Below are 17,427 nucleotides of genomic sequence, written 5' to 3' on the forward strand. Positions count from 1 at the left end.
GGATAAAACTGAGCTGTGGGCTGTACATTGGGGCCCCGTGGCCCCAGGCTGGTGACTGGAGGGACTCTGCCCAGTGCCGGCATGTGGGTGATTTCTGCTCTGAAGTCTCAGCTTCTCTCCTCCAGGCCACACTCTGCAGTCACAGCAACATTGGTTGTCTCTGTCCAGGTCCAGCAGCTGCCACCGCTCCCACCACGGACATGGCATCACTTAACCCTTCCCCTGCAGCCACCGGCAACAAATCCACATTATTCCTTGATTAAATCAGGTTCCAACCCAATAGAGGAGCAGACATTTCCTGCTGCCATTAGGGTCCGGGAGGGGGTGACATTGGCTGCCCTGCTACTCTGTAGTGGGGGGTGACAAGTGTAACATGGGGTAACGATGACGGAGAAATGCACAGGATAATAGTGAGCGCGACAGAGGGCAGTGTATGGTATGGAGCAGTCAGGGGGTGGGCTGCAGGATCCCCCCATACTGTACATGACTGCTCGGGACAGGGAGGCGTTTAATGAGCTTCTAATGACAGGGCACTAATTGGGTCATTAGGGTTTGTGGAAAGGATTCAGCATCAGGTCCCTCATTAATGCCCGAGCCGCCTGTTACTTTGTAGCACAGATCTGTTGGGTCCGCAAAACCAAACAACGTTGTTTATGTAGAAAAGTCTTTGTTTCATAGAAAAACTCAAAACAGAAAAACACCTCTCCTGTATATATACACTGCAAAGCACCTTTCCTCCTGTATATATACACTGCACAGCACCTCTCCTGTATATATACACTGCACAGCACCTTTCCTCCTGTATATATACACTGCACAGCACCTCTCCTGTATATATACACTGCACAGCACCTTTCCTCCTGTATATATACACTGCAGAATCTACAATAGCTGTCACTCATGTAAGAAGTGAAATCTGGCATTGTACTATACATTTCTCTGCCGTATCTGTGCATCATAAATCAGGGTATGTGTTAAAGGGGGGGGCCCACTGAGACTCTTTCGCCCGGGGCCCTCGAAAACCTGGAGCCGGCCCTGCATACTGGGTCCTATAATGTAATAACTAGCATCCAGCGCGGGTGAATACTCACTAGCACATTATCTGGTGTGGTTAGTAGACAACAAATCGGCTTCTGTCACAACCGTCTCTCACTAATGAGGCGTAATCCATCATTTACTGAGAGCTTAGCCTGTCCAGTATGACACAGGGATAATTCATCCTGATTCCCTGTAAACATCCATTATTTTGCACTGTGAATAAGAGTGAAGTGCCGATTTCTTCATTAATAATCACATTTTAGATTGTTTTTTTTTCCTGCATTATTGGATAAAAAGGAGAAAAAAAAATCTGTACAGGTTTCTATGTATAAACCCTCCTCGTTCCAGATTACTAACTGGTTTTATATAATCAGTATTGGCTGATTCCATTGAATTTGGCAGGGTAAGCGGTCGTCTAATGTGCATGGGCACCACCCTGTTACGGGATTTTAACATGCTGGATTTTCTGTTGCTTGATGGATTTGTCAGGTGGACAAATCCATAAAGTTTTCAAGAAGAAGACGCTTCAGGAAAAGCTAGTGTTTCTTTCTGACCGTCTGTGTTTTATTTATTTTTTCTTAGCATTTTTCCAGCATTTTTGTGTCTTTTTTTTTTTTTTTTTTAAACTCCATTCAACAATTTTCAAGTGAAAATGCTAACAGAACGCTGAAAAGGATCCCCTGGTGTCTGTTGATTCTTCCCATTGACTTGCAATGTGAAGTATAGAACGTCTTCATGTCTGAAGAATGGACACATCACTTAATTTAGCCACTTTAGGTTTCCAAAGGCAACCAAGTGGTTAAAAGACTCTCAAAAGACTGAACATATCAACACCAAGTCATGTTGACATAGAAATGCAGCTGCTTGTTAGTTTGAGCAATTAGTTCTTTTTCAGGTGGTTTTCATGAAAAGATACTGAGGGCACAAGTTTTTGCTCAGGACCATTGGACTTACACTAGAAAAAGAGCTAAAAAAAAGAAAAAGGGAGTGTGTATAAGAAATGGCCAGGATCACCATGAATATATAACAAATAAATGAGACAAAATTTATTATAATATAATATAATTATACAAGCAAAGTACAAAATATACATTTAAAAGCAATTAAAAAGCCATTGAAGGCTAAAGTGACACCTAGAGGACCCAGTAGGGACTCCACTGTGTGCATCGGACATAAACAAGGAGCATGAATTGCTCACCAATACAGAGAACCTAATTCAATAAGAACAAATCAAATAAATAAATCTATAATATAACGCTGGGAGCGTCACTCTGTCCGAAGCCTTTATAGACTGCGCAGGCGCGACGCTCCTAGCGTTTCATTATAGCAAGTGTCAGAAAAAAAAAATGGCGCCGGAAAGCGCGGACTGCCGGGAGCAGGGGGACATTTATGATCCGTAACCCGGACATGGGGACACCGTGGACATGATTGTGCCCTGATGATGCTGTGGCAGTTCATGCCACAGCAATTTGTTACTTACGCCACCTGATTCCTTTCTGCCGTCATTTTCTTGGTCCTCCTTCTGCCGGAATCGGTGCCTGCGCAGTCCGCGCTTTCCGGCGCCATTTTCTTGAAGACACTCTGCAGATGGCGCCGGAAAGCGCGGACTGCGCAGGCGCCGATTCCGACAGCAGGAGAACCAAGAAAATGGCGGCAGGCACAGGATCTGCACATGACAGAACGGGGGTCCAGGATGGAAGCAGCACATGACAGGATGGGGGTGCAGGATGGGAGCAGCAAATGACAGAATGGAGGCGCAGGATGGGTGCAGCACATGTGAGAATGGGGCGCAGGATGGGAGCAGCACATGACAGAATGGGGGCACAGGATGGGAGCAGCACATGACAGAATGGGGGCACAGGATGGGTGCAGCACATGACAGGATGGGGGCAGAGGATGGAGCAGCACATGACAGGATGGGGGCGCAGGATGGAGCAGCTCATGACAGGATGGGGACGCAGGATGGAGCAGCACATGACAGGATGGGGATGCAGGATGGAGCAGCTCATGACAGGATGAGGACGCAGGATGGAGCAGCACATGACAGAATGGGGGCACAGGATGGAGCAGCACATGACAGGATGGGGACGCAGGATGAAGCAGCTCATGACAGGATGGGGACGCAGGATGGAGCAGCACATGACAGAATGGAGGCGCAGGATGGGTGCAGCACATGTCAGAATGGAGGCGCAGGATGGGTGCAGCACATGTGAGAATGGGGGCGCAGGATGGGAGCAGCACATGTCAGAATGGGGGCGCAGGATGGGAGCAGCACATGACAGAATGGGGGCGCAGGATGGGTGCAGCACATGACAGGATGGGGGCTCAGGATGGAGCAGCACATGACAGGATGGGGGGGCAGGATGGAGCAGCTCATGACAGGATGGGGACGCAGGATGGAGCAACACATGACAGGATGGGGACGCAGGATGGAGCAGCTCATGACAGGATGGGTACGCAGCATGGAGCAGCACATACCAGGAATGGAGACCATATACCAATATAAATGCTCGCCACCCGGGCGTAGAACGGTTTCAATAGCTAGTACAATATATAGTAACAGACCTAATAAGGTAGTGATCTGAAATGGGTATGATATGTAGATTCTATAGATAGAGCTGCACAAGTTCCCAGAGTCAAATGAGGATAATAAATCCCAAAAAGTAGTGAAGGGGGGTCAATCAAGCAACATCCTGAAAATAAAGGATATAGCACAGAATATAAACCACCAAGGGGAAAAGAAAAGGCATCGTAAGACCTGTGGATGGATGCGATAATATAAATGCCTGGTCACAGCATGATGTGTGGAGGAAAGAAGCCCACGCGTTTCGCCACTGAGTGTGGCTTCCTCAGGGAAAAGTGTCAAACAGACAATCTCTGCATGTTTTGTGGCTGTCTAACTACCGCGAGACATGCAGCCGTGGAGACTCAAACATATTATTCGAGCACACAAAGACACTATTAGCAGACGAGCGTGATCAGATAACACCTTTTTCGAGCACATTCACTCACATCTACATTTGTATATTGCAAACGACAAAGGATGTGGTTGTATTTTGTGTTATACAGGCTAAATGGAGGGCATAACTTGGTCAGAAACCTGGTGTTCAGCATTGTGACTACGTGCAAAAAATTGAAAACCAATATTTCCTCGGAAAACATTTGACTTGCATAGTTATCTATCTATAGAATTGTGTAAGGTCCACTTCCATCTGTTTGTCTGTCTGTTTGTCTGTAATGGAAATCCCGCATCGCTGATTGGTCGCTGCCGGCTGTGTGCCAACAGGCAAAGTCCGTCCGCGAATTGGCCCCTCCCTACTCCCATCCAGTCAGTGCCGCCTCCATACTCCTGTCCAGTCAATAGTAAAAACATATAATGTTAAAAATAATAATAAAAAAAATCATTATATTCTCACCTTCCGTCATCCGCGCCAGCCTTTCCCGCTCCTCACGACGCTCCAGTCCCAAGAATGCATTGCGGCAACGACCCATCATGACGTAGCGGTCTCACGAGACAGCTACATCATCACGTGTTATTGCCGCAAGGCATTACTGGGAACGGAGCATCGCTAAAGGCCTGGGCTGGATCCGGGGGCCGCCGGAAGGTGAGTATATAACTAATTTTTATTTTAATTCTTTTTTTTTAACAGGGATATGGTGCCCACATTGCTATATACTACGTGGACTGTGTTATATACTACCTGAGCTGTGTTATATACTGTGTGGGCTATATTATATACTACATGGGATGTGTTATATACTGCGGGGCCTGTGTTATATACTGCGTGGGCTGTGCTATATCTTACGTGGCTGGGCAATATACTACGTGGCTGTGTTATATACTACATGGGCTGTGCTATATACTGCGTGGGCTGTGTTATATACTGCGTGCGCTGTGCTATATACTGCGTGGGCTGTGTTATATACTGCGTGGTCGGTGCTATATACTACGTGGCCTGTGCTATATACTGCGTGGGCTGTGTTATATACTGCGTGCGCTTTGTTATATACTGCATGGGCGGTGCTATATACTGCATGGGCAGTGCTATATACTGCATGGGCTGTGTTATATACTGCATGGGCTGTGCTATATCATACGTGGCTGTGCAATATACTACGTGGGCTGTGTTATATACTACGTGGCTGTGTTATATACTACGTGGCCTGTGTTATATACTGTGTGGGCTGTGCTATATACTACATGGACTGTGGTATATACTACGTGGGCTGTGTTATATACTGCATGGGCTGTGTTATATACTATGTGGGCTGTGCTATATACTATGTGGGCTGTGCTATATACTACGTGGGCTGTTATATACTGCATGACCTGTGCTATATACTACGTGGGCAGTGCTATTTACCTCGTGGGCTGTGCTATATACTACCTGGCTCTGCAATATACTACGTAGCTTTGCAATATACTACGTGGGCTGTGCTGTATACTACGTGGCTGTGCTATATACTACGTGACTGTGTTATATACGTGGCCTGTGTTATATACTGCGTGGTCTGTGCTATATACTACGTGGGCTGTGCTCTATACTACGTGGCTGTGCTATATACTACATAGCTGTGCTATATACTACATGGCCGGCCGCGAACAATCAGCGACAGGCGCAGTCCGGCTGCGAATTGCCGCAGGATTTGAACCACGCTTCGCTAATTGGTCGCGGCCAGCCGAATCCTGTGTATTCATTGCATTATTCTGAAATCTTCATAAATAAACTACATACGTTACATATTCTAGAATACCAGATGCGTTAGAATCGGGCCACCATCTAGTATGTAATAATAATGTGGACACCACCACTCTATAATTGTAAATCTTTTGGATATGTATATTTTTCCGCTTTTTATTGGTTAACTACTATATCTTCTGTTTTAGGTCCCATCTGTAGTATCTGTGTAAACCGGTTTGGGTGCCGGCCAGTAATGATGGTTGGTGGTCTATTTGCCTCACTTGGGATGGTGTGTGCGTCCTTTTGTACAAACATCATAACAATCTACCTCACTGCTGGAGTTATCACAGGTAGGTTATATAATTTTGGGTAGTGGTGACATGCAAAGATTTGAGCTTGATTTTCTTTTTGCTAATGTTATTGTTTTGTGACAGGTCTGGGACTGGCATTAAATTTCCAGCCTTCTCTCATTATGTTAAATCGATACTTTGACAAACGGCGTCCACTTGCCAATGGATTGGCGGCTGCTGGAAGCCCTGTGTTCCTTTGTGCCCTCTCTCCATTAGGACAAATTCTTCAGTACGAGTTCGGCTGGCGGGGAGGCTTTCTCATATTAGGAGGTCTGCTCCTCAACTGCTGTGCATGTGGTGCTCTGATGAGGCCACTAGAGCCACCAAAGACTGAGAAAGAAGAAGAGACCAAAGAAGTAGAAAAACCCAAACCTAAAAAACTTCTTGACTTTTCTGTGTTCAAGGACCGTGGATTTGTCATCTACACTTTAGCTGCTTCTATTATGGTTTTGGGGCTTTTTGTTCCTCCAGTGTTTGTGGTGAGCTATGCAAAAGACCTTGGTGTTCAGGATACAAAAGCTGCTTTCCTTCTTACTATTCTTGGATTTATTGACATTTTTGCACGACCCACCTGTGGGGTCATTGCAGGACTGCAGTGGGTTCGTCCACGCTGTGTCTATCTGTTTGGCTTCGCTATGATCTTTAATGGATTCACAGATCTAATGGGATCCATGTCAGATACATACGGAGGCCTTGTGGTTTTCTGCATCTTTTTTGGAATTTCATATGGGATGGTTGGTGCTTTACAGTTTGAGGTCCTCATGGCAATTGTTGGCACACAGAAGTTCTCAAGTGCTATTGGATTGGTTCTGCTGATGGAAGCAATGGCTGTACTTATTGGACCACCATCCGCAGGTAAGCTTAGAAATTGCCACTTTTTTTTCTTTTCCTACTCATGGGTGGAAACTTAAACATTACCACTAATGAATTAGATAATTTCTCCTCCTTTTAATTGAATCTGTAGTATATAAAAGCGATTGGCCAATTTAATGGGTCTTGTATGGAGGCACAGTATTCTCCATTAGAAACAATGCTTCCCCTTCCCCTTTGCAAGAGTGAAGAGGCACTAGAAAAGGTTTGCTCTTACTCTTCCAGACCTTGGCCCATTAAGGCATGACATGTATTGCCAGCATGTAATGGCACTTGCTGATCTCTGGATTTGCTTCAATCTAAAGAGGGGGTCATTTTAATAAGAAACCCTTAAAGACCATGCTTTAAAGAAACACTCCCACTGAACTATATAATGTCTAAACCTGTATAAGTATATGTAATGCAAATACAGAAATATACTAGCCAATTGCTGCCTCCCAGTTTCCAGTGCTGCTCTGATCCTTTACTGGGTTCCAAGATGGCTATTCCAACTTGTCGGATCACACAGATCTCTATATTTTTTGCCTTTGCAAAATTAGTAAAGATGTTTGAATATCCCTATCTTGACTGTGGAACAGTATTTATTGTGTTTATATATGAGCTTTAACTCAATTCTGACACTCCATAGACAACAAAATAGCTACTTCCATCTCACACTTAGATGTCCGTACAAATCGGTCCGAGATCGGACCACAATGCATGGACTGGTCGTGGGTTTCCTGGCCAGAACATGACAGATTTATATACAGTAATGGGCAAAGTGTTTGGCACAATTGAAATTGTTCCAGAAAATGATGCATTTCTCCCAGAAAATTACTGCAAATACACATTTTGTTATTCACGTTTATTTCCTTTGTCGATATTAGAGCAACACAAAAAAACAGAGAAAAAAAGCAAATTGGGCATAATTTCACACAAAACCCCAAAAGTGGGCCTCACAAAATTGTCGGCACTCTTAACTTAATATTTGATTCATCACCCTTTGGAACAAATAACTACAGCCAGTCGCTGCCTATAATCATCAGTTAGTTTCGTACACCTTTTAACTGGAATTTTGGACCACTCTTCTTTTGCAAACTGCTCCAAGTCTCTCTTATTTAAAGGGTGCCTTCTCCCAATAGCAATCTTAAGATCTCTCCACAAGTGTTCAATGGAATTTAGATTCAAACTAATTTCTGGCCCCTTCACAACTTTCCAGTTCTTTGGTTCCATCCATTTCTGGGTGCTTCTTGAAGTATGTTTGAGGACCCGATCCTGCTGGAAGACCCATGACCTAGGATGCAAACTCAGCTTTCTGACACTGGACACCCACATTGCAACCCAAACTCCATTGGTAATCTTCAGATTTCACAATGCCTAGCACACAGTCAAGGCACCCAGTGCCAGAGGCAGCAAAACAACCTCAAAACATCTTTGAACCTCCACCATATGTACGGTGTTCTTTTCTTCTTTGTAGACCTCTTTCAGTTTTCGGTAAACAGTAGAATGATGTGTTTTACCAAAAAGCTCTATCTTGGACTCATCTGTCTAGAAGACACTTTCCCAGATGGATTTTGGCTTACTCACATACATTTTGGCAAATTGCAGCCTAGCTTTTTAGTCTCCGTGTCAGTAGTGGGGTCCGTCTGGGTTTCCTGCGATAGTGTTTCATTTCATTCAAATATCAATGGATTTTTTGCGTTGACGCTAATGCACCCTGAGCCTGCAGGAAAGCTTGAATACCTTTGGAAATTGATTGCGGCTACTTATCCACCATTCGTACTATTTTGCGTTGCAACCTTTCAATTTTTCTCTGCTGTCCACGTGCATGGAGATTAGCTACAGTGCCATGGGTTGTAAAATTATTGATTATGTTGTGCACCGTGAACAAAGAAACATCAGAATCTCTGGTGATGGATTAGTAAACTCGAGATTAATGATATTTTTCAACAGTTTTGGTTCTCAAGTATTCAGACAGTTCTCTTTCTGTTCTCCATGCTTAATGTGGCACACACAGACACACAATGCAAAGATTGAGTCAACTTCTCTTTCTATCTGGTTTCAGGTGTGATTTTCATATTGCCCACACCTGTTACTTGCCACAGGTGACTTTTAAGGGATCATCACATGTTTGAAACAAAGTTGTTTACCCACAATTTTGGAAAGGTGCCAACATTTTTGTCCAGCCCATTTTGGGGATTTTCTGTGAAATTGTATCCAATTTGCCTTTTGTTCATTGTTTTTATTGTGTTGTTCCAATACACACAAAATACAAATGTGTATAACAAAACATGTAAATGCAATAATTTTCTGGGAAAAATTCTTCGTTTTCTGGAACAATTTCAAGGTCCCAACACTTTCGGTCAATATTATATGAAGCTGGCATGCTTCAGTCGAGAGACCCGTGGCCAGTCAGTACATTGCGGGCCGAACTCAGACCGATTTGTACTGACATCTGAATGCACCCACAGCGGGAGGCTTGTGTGATCCAGAAAGTTGGAATAGTAGTCATGTGACCCAGTAGAGGCCCAGAGTGGCACTATAAACTGAAAGACCACAATTGGTGAATATATTACCGCATATACATATACATTTACACAGGTTTACAAAATTAAAAGTTTGGTGGGAATTCTTCTTTAAAAGGATAGTCCACTACTCAGACAATGCCTTCTCATTCCTCATGTTTGGCCCAGTGAAAATAAAAACACCTATACTCCCCACTGGTGTCGGCACTATTCCAGCGATGTTGGCACTCTCGTTTCCGGGGCTCACTTGTGGTTGTTATGTAACGTGAGCCCTGCTCCCAATCACCGCTGGCTTCACAATCCACGCATTCGAACAAATCGAACATCAAAAGGAAGAGAGAGCAGCCGCAGCCCTGATTTCCTGTTGATGTTCACTACGTCTGAAGGCAGAGATGGTGAAACCAGCACTGATTAGGTGCAAGGCTCACATGACATAACAACCTCACGTGAGCCCCAGGAATGCGAGTGTCAACACCGCTGGAACGGCGCTGGCACCAGAGGGGAGTAGAGATGTTTTTATTTTAACGGGGTCAAACATGAGTAATGAAAAGAGGTCATAGTAATGAACAACCCATTTAAGTAATATTGGCTTTCTATACAGCTTTTAAATATACTCTTGATAAAAAAGCAATTTTTTTTTTGAATCGGATAGTACTTGCACCAATGTTATTCAATGGTTCTGTGCAGGCGACCAAATTATTTTTCACTGACAGTATGTGTATGGAAAAAAAAATTGCAGCATGCAGCAATTTCACTCTGAAATTGAATTGGTGTGTGGTCACAATGTAATGTGGGATGTCCTGAGTCATTGTGCCTGCTCCAAATTAAATTGTCAAATCCAAGTACCGGTACGTACAGAGAGTCACGCAGACACACACTTATGTATCTCATCAGAACTCTGTTTATTACATCATCGGTCACTCTTATATAGGCATTTTCTGGACATACATTGTAGCAATATAATTGGCTCAGCTTATTTCTACATACGTGCTGGCATTAGCATATATACATGTCACTGGCTAAAGTTAATATCTTCTACACCACCCACCATAAGTGTTCAGGTCTGGCTCTCACCTCTTTACTTTCATTCTGCTATGTGCTGTCTCTAAGGGTACCGTCACACTATACGATTTACCTACGATCACGACCAGCGATATGACCTGGCCGTGATCGTAGGTAAATCGTAGTGTGGTCGCTGGGGAGCTGTCACACAGACAGCTCTCCAGCGACCAACGATGCCGAGGTCCCTGGGTAACCAGGGTAAACATCGGGTAACTAAGCGCAGGACCGCGCTTAGTTACCCGATGTTTACCCTGGTTACAAGTGTTAAACTAAAAAAAAACAAACAGCACATACTTACATTCTGGTGTCCGTCAGGTCCCTTGCAGTCTGGTTCCCGCACTCAGTGACTGCCGACCGTAAAGTGAAAGTGAAAGCACAGCCGCTGTGCTCTGCTTTCACTTTACGGCCGGCAGTCACAGTGCGGGAAGCAGACGGCAAGGGACCTGACGGACACCAGATAGTAAGTATGTGCTGTTTGTTTTTTTTTAGTTTAACGCTTGTAACCAGGGTAAACATCGGGTAACTAAGCGCGGTCCTGCGCTTAGTTACCCGATGTTTACCCTGGTTACAAGCGAACGCATCGCTGGATCGCATCGCTAGATCGCTAGATCGGTGTCACACACACCGATCTAGCGATGACAGCGGGAGATCCAGCGATGAAAGAAAGTTCCATACGATCTGCTACGACGTACGATTCTCAGCAGGATCCCTGATCGCTGCTGCGTGTCAGACACAGCAATATCGTAACGATATCGCTGGAACGTCACGAATCGTACCGTCGTAGCGATCAAAATGTTATAGTGTGACGGTACCCTAAGTCTCATTAGACAAAGGAATTCCTGTGACTCCTTATCTCAAAACAAAGTCGGAATTAATTTTGCAAACCAAGGAGATGCGAGAATAACCAAAAACGAGTCAAGATAAATAAATAAATCCTCTCACAGATGCGAGAATGTTTTTACGGACACTTTACAATTCTGTAACATGGTCCCGTAAATGATTGATAGCTGCTGAGTAGAAAAATAGACAGCACACTGATGACGTGAGAAAATCATCCGACTTTTCTGGATGAAAATCAGACTGATATATATGGTGTGTGTGTATATATTTTAATACCCTCGTGTCACCCTATCGTTTAACTGCATGAAAAAGGTGTGGTATATATTTTTTTTTCTCCCAAAAACCTCCCCCATCGAAGTTGGACCCAAACAACCTGTCTGTTGTTGATCTTAAGTGTTACTCTGTCTTCATCATATTGATGACCTTTTTTTTTTTATTTACAGGGAAACTTTTGGATGCAACTGGAAGATACATGTTTGTGTTTATTATTGCCGGAACTGAAGTGGTCACTTCTGCATTAGTTTTAACTTGTGGCAATTTTTTCTGTATTAAGAAAAAGCCTGCAGAACCAGACCATAAAGAAGAGGTCGCAGAAATAAGGGAGATCGGTAAACTAGAAGACCAAGCAACCCAAGAAGCGAAAGAGGAATCTGCCGAGGCAGAACAGTTCTTAAAAGATGAAGAGAAGGAGAAAAATGGTGAAGTTATAACTAATCCAGAAACCTGTGTGTGACGGATGACTGGACATTTAGCAGAATTTAATTATAGGATTAGCATTAAGGCTGTGCTAATAATTGATCACTCCAGTGTATTCAGGATACTAAATCACATTTGGAGAAGTGGAAGCAAAAAGTCATCTTTTCTCACAGTCTAAAATGTTAGCTGGTATTAATTATTATAAACGGTTATATCAACCAATTGAAATTAAGCATTTGGGGTTTACACTGTTTAGATTTTAACTTTTTTGAGTGTTCACTGTAAATTTATTGTTTGTATTTATCATTTTATTTATAGTGTCTCTTTATGAACTTTTTATTTCAGACTTTGATTTTTGGTTGTTTTTGGTATTACACTGAAGTCAGTTTTGTTCACATAAACAATTTTTTTTAAATAAAAGAAATAGTTGTGTGCATTTCATTTATATATATACATACATAGGTCTTTTACACAAAACACTATGCACAAAGGCAATTGTAGTAGTAGTAGTAGTGGTGCAAAATCCTTTTATATAGTGTAGGCACAGGGTCATAATGCAGTTTCTTACAGGAATTGTCATGAGACAACGACCTTTTGTTTAAATCAGGCTTTTGTCTTGCATGTTTTTTGTTAAATTTAGCTATTTTTTTTAATTATGATCTTTATAAAAAAAAAAAGCACAATTTTTTTTAATTAACCCCTTTACCCCCAAGGTGGTTTGCATTTTAATGACCATGCCAATTTTTACAATTCTGACCACTGTCACTTTATGAGGTTATAGCTCTGGAACGCTTCAACGGATCCCACTGATTCTGAGACTTTTTTGTGACATATTGTACTTCATGATAGTGGTAAAATGTCTTCAATATAACTTGCAATTATTTGTGAAAATTTAGTATACTTTAAACCTTTCAATTTTTATGACCTTAAATCAGAGAGATATGTCACCCAAAATACGGTAGTTAATAAACAACATTTCCCACATGTCTACTTTACATCAACACGATTTGTGTAGCATAATTTTTTTTTGTTAGGAAGTTAAAAGGGTTAAAAGTTGACCAGAGATTTCTCAATTTTCCAACAAAAATTACAAACCATTTTTTTAGGGACCACTTCACATTTGAAGTGACTTTGAGGGTCTATATGATAAAAAATATCCAAATGTGACATAATTCCAAAAACGACACCTGTCTTATTAACCCTTCAGGTGCTTCACAAGAAGTTTTGGAATGAGGGAAAAAAATGAACATTTAACTTTTTTCACAAAAAATTTACTTTAGACCCGAATTGTTTTATTTTTACAAGGGCAACAGGAAAAAATGGACCACAACTTGTTCAATTTCTCAGGAGCATGCCGATACGCTTGGAAGGGAAGGAGCTCCATTTGACTTTTTGAATGTAAAATTTGCTGGAACAATTAGCGGGCATCATGTCGCATTTGGAGAATCCCTGGTGTACCTAAACAGTGAAAATCCCCCACAAGTAACACCATTTTTTAAACTAAACCCTTCAGGAAACTTATCTAGATGTATGGTGAGCATATTGAACCCACAGGTGCTTCACAGAAAGAAGTTTTATAACGTTGAGCCGTGAAAATAAAAAAAAATAACATTTTTCCCACAAAAATGTTTTTTAGCCCCAATTTTTTTTATTTCCCCAAGGCAAGTGGAGAAACTGCACTGTACAGTTTATTGGGCAATTTCTCCTGAGTACGCCGATACCCCATATGTGGGGGAATACTACTTTTGAGGCACAGTGCAAAGCTCAGAAGAGGTGCCATATTGGAGTTCAGATTTTGCAGGAATGGTTAGAGGGTGCCATGTCACATTGGCTGAACCCCTGAGCTGCCAGAACAAGAGAAACCCCCATATGTGAACTCATTTTACAAACTACACTGCCCAATGAATTCATCTAGGGGTGCTGTGATCATATTGACACCACATGTGCCTCACAGAATTTTCTATCGTTGAGCAGTGAAGAAAGAATAAATTACATTTTTACCAGTAAAATATTGTTTTAGCCCCAAGTTTTTAATTTTCTTAAGGGCTAATAGGAACATTTTTTTTTTTTTTTTACAACAAACTGAGGTCCATTTTTTCCAGAGTGAGCCAGTACCCTACATGTAATCGGGAAGTATTTTTCAGGCACAGTGCAAAACTCAGATGGATAGGAGTGCCCTACTATAGAGCAGATTTTACTGTTATGGTTTGCGGGTGCCATGACTTACTGCATGTGTCGCGGCTGTGTGACAGTCACAACAAAAAGGCTCTCCATGCATGTGTTGTGACTGTCACAGAGCCATGACACATGCAGCTGCGGCGCTGAACAGCTGATTATCGGCAGCGCTCCATATACCCAGGTTACCGATGCAGCTATTTGGGAAGCGCTATAGCTATTCGGATAAGCACTTATCCAAAGCTATTCGATCAACCCTATTTCTTAAGCCTATGAATAAATTTCCTACACGTGGGTGGATTTACTGACAACCAGTGCATGAAACATTTCCTGCAAGATAGTAAACCCAGCACTCAACTTAAGTATATATTGCAGTAAGGTTTATTGTAGTACTAAATGGTGGCCCGATTCTAATGCATTGGGTATTCTAGAATATGCATGTCCACGTAGTATATTGCCCAGCCACGTAGTGTATTGCCCAGCCACATAGTATATTGCCCAGTCACGTAGTATATTGCCCAGTCACGTAGTATATTGCCCAGTGATGAAGTATATTGCCCAGTCACGTAGTATATTGCCCAGTCACATAGTATATTGCCCAGCCACGTAGTATATTGCCCAGTCACGAAGTATATTGCCCAGTCACGAAGTATATTGCCCAGTCACATAGTATATTGCCCAGCCACGTGATATATTGCCCAGCCACATAGCATATTGCACAGCGACAGAGTATACAGCACAGAGCCATGTAGTATACAGACTTAAAATAAAAAATAAACATATACTCACCCTCCGTTGAAGTCCTGGCCCTGTATGTGGTGCACGCGGCAGCTTCCGGTCCCAGGGTTGGTATGGGCGCAGGACCTGTGATGACGTCGTGGTCACATGACCATGACATCATGGTACGTCCTTGTCGCATACCTTCCTTGCCACCGGAACCTGCCGCTTGCATGGAGCGGTCACCGGAGCGTCGCGAGGAGCGGGAAAGGTGCCGGAATGTGAGTATATGATGATTTTTTAATTTTATTATTTTTAACATTAGATCTTTTTACTATTGAGGCTGCATAGGCAGCTTCAATAGTAAAAAAAAGTTGGTCACACAGGGTTAATAGCAGCATTAATGGAGTGCGTTACACCGCGGCATAACGTGGTCCATTAGCGCTGCCATTAACCCTGTGTGAGCGCTGACTGGAGGGGAGTATGGAGCGGGCACTGACTGCGGGGAGGAAGGAGCGGCCATATTGCCGCCGGACTGCGCCCATCACTGATTGGTCGTGGCAATGGTCGTGGGCGCTTTGCCACGACCAATCAGCGACTTGGATTCCATGACAGACAGAGGCCGCGACCAATGAATATCCCAGACAGACGGACGGAAGTGACCCTTAGACAATTATATAGTAGATGAACAATAAAATGTTTCGGTCCGTGGTGACCTTCATCAGTTACATAATGTTCAATAGCAGAAGTAGACCGTAGATAAGTAGTGCCGTTTGTATAAGGCAAGTATGGGGCTTCAAGCGCAATGCAGATCGTTATAGGAGAGAGTGAATGGTATTAGTACCTGGAGAAAACGTGCTCCCTGACGCGGAGTCCATCGCTCGTCTCTCTGAACAAACGGCACTACTTATCTACGGTCTACTGCTATTGAACATTATGTAACTGATGAAGGTCACCACGGACCAAAACGTTTTATTGTTCATACTACAATAAACCTTGCTGCAATATATACTTAATTTGAGTGCTGAGTTTACTATCTTGCATTTATATGGTTTGGGAACCTAACCCTAGCACCTTCCTTTATTTCGTAGTTGTGCTCACGCTGACTTTTCTATACATGAAAAATTTCCTGGCAGCATATAAAATTCTAGCGATCACTACCTTCCCTTGTTCATCAATCTCTTAGGGTACCGTTACACTATACAATTTACCAACGATCACGACCAGCGATACGACCTGGCCGTGATCGTTGGTAAGTCGTTGTGTGGTCGCTGGAGAGCTGTCACACAGACAGCTCTCCAGCGACCAACGATGGCGAGGTCCCCGGGTAACCAGGGTAAACATCGGGTTACTAAGCGCAGGGCCGCGCTTAGTAACCCGATGTTTACCCTGGTTACCAGCGTAAAAAAAAACAAACACTACATACTTACATTCCGGTGTCTGTCCCTTGCCGTCTGCTTCCCGCACTAACTGACTGCCGGCCGTAAAGTGAAAGCACAGCACAGCGCGCTGTGCTCTGCTTTCACTTTACGGCCGGCAGTCAGTCAGTGCAGGAAGCAGACGGCAAGGGACCTGATGGACACCGGAATGTGAGTATGTACTGTTTTTTTTTTTTTTACATTTACGATGGTAACCAGGATAAACATTGGGTTACTAAGCGCGGCCCTGCGCTTAGTAACCCGATGTTTACCCTGGTTACAAGCGATGTTTACCCTGGCTCTGTGAAGCCTGCAGTGCTGTAAGTCAGATCGGTGATCTGACAGAGTGCTGTGCAAACTGTCAGATCACCGATCTGTGATGTCCCCCCGGGGCAAAGTAAAAAAAAAATTTCCAAATGTGTAAAAAAAAAAAAATATTCCTAAATAATGAAAAAAAAAATATTATTCCCATAAATACATTTCTTTATCTAAATAAAAAAACAAAACAATAAAAGTACACATATTTAGTATCGCCGCGTCCGTAACGGCCCGACCTATAAAACTGGTCCACTAGTTAACCCCTTCAGTAAACACGGTAAGAAAAAAAAAAAACAAACGAGGCAAAAAACAACGCTTTATTATCATACTGCCGAACAAAAAGTGGAATAACACGCGATCAAAAAGACAGATATAAATAACCATAGTACCGCTGAAAACGTCATCTTGTCCCGCAAAAAACGAGCCGCCATACAGCAACATCAGCGAAAAAATAAAAAAGTTATTGTCCTCAGAATAAAGCGATGCAAAAATTATTATTTTTTCTATAAAATAGTTTTTATCGTATAAAAGCGCCAAAACATAAAAAAAATGATATAAATGAGGTATCGCTGTAAACGTACTGACCCGAAGAATAAAACTGCTTTATCAATTTTACCAAATGCGGAACGGTATAAACGCCTCCCCCAAAACAAATTCATCAATAGCTGGTTTTTGGTCATTCTGCCTCACAAAGATCGGAATAAAAAGCGATCAAAAAATGTCACGTGCCCGAAAATGTTACCAATAAAAACGTCAA

General features: G+C 42.8%; 1 protein-coding gene across 4 annotated transcripts in view; it reads left to right on the forward strand.

Annotated features, from left to right (window-relative positions):
- Positions 1 to 12,478, forward strand: part of SLC16A3 (solute carrier family 16 member 3) — a 59,587-nt gene extending 47,109 nt beyond the window's left edge. For all 4 annotated transcript variants that reach the window (XM_069752486.1, XM_069752488.1, XM_069752490.1 and 1 more), the window contains exons 3-5: positions 5,927 to 6,070; positions 6,155 to 6,925; positions 11,790 to 12,478. In XM_069752486.1, coding sequence (XP_069608587.1) covers positions 5,927 to 6,070; positions 6,155 to 6,925; positions 11,790 to 12,079 — 1,205 coding nt within the window. In that variant the 3' untranslated portion in view covers positions 12,080 to 12,478. The remainder of the gene's footprint in view (positions 1 to 5,926; positions 6,071 to 6,154; positions 6,926 to 11,789) is intronic.
- Positions 12,479 to 17,427: the final 4,949 nt, after the last annotated feature.

Source organism: Ranitomeya imitator, chromosome 2 (genome assembly GCF_032444005.1).
Source record: "Ranitomeya imitator isolate aRanImi1 chromosome 2, aRanImi1.pri, whole genome shotgun sequence".
NCBI classification, from domain to species: Eukaryota; Metazoa; Chordata; class Amphibia; order Anura; family Dendrobatidae; genus Ranitomeya; species Ranitomeya imitator.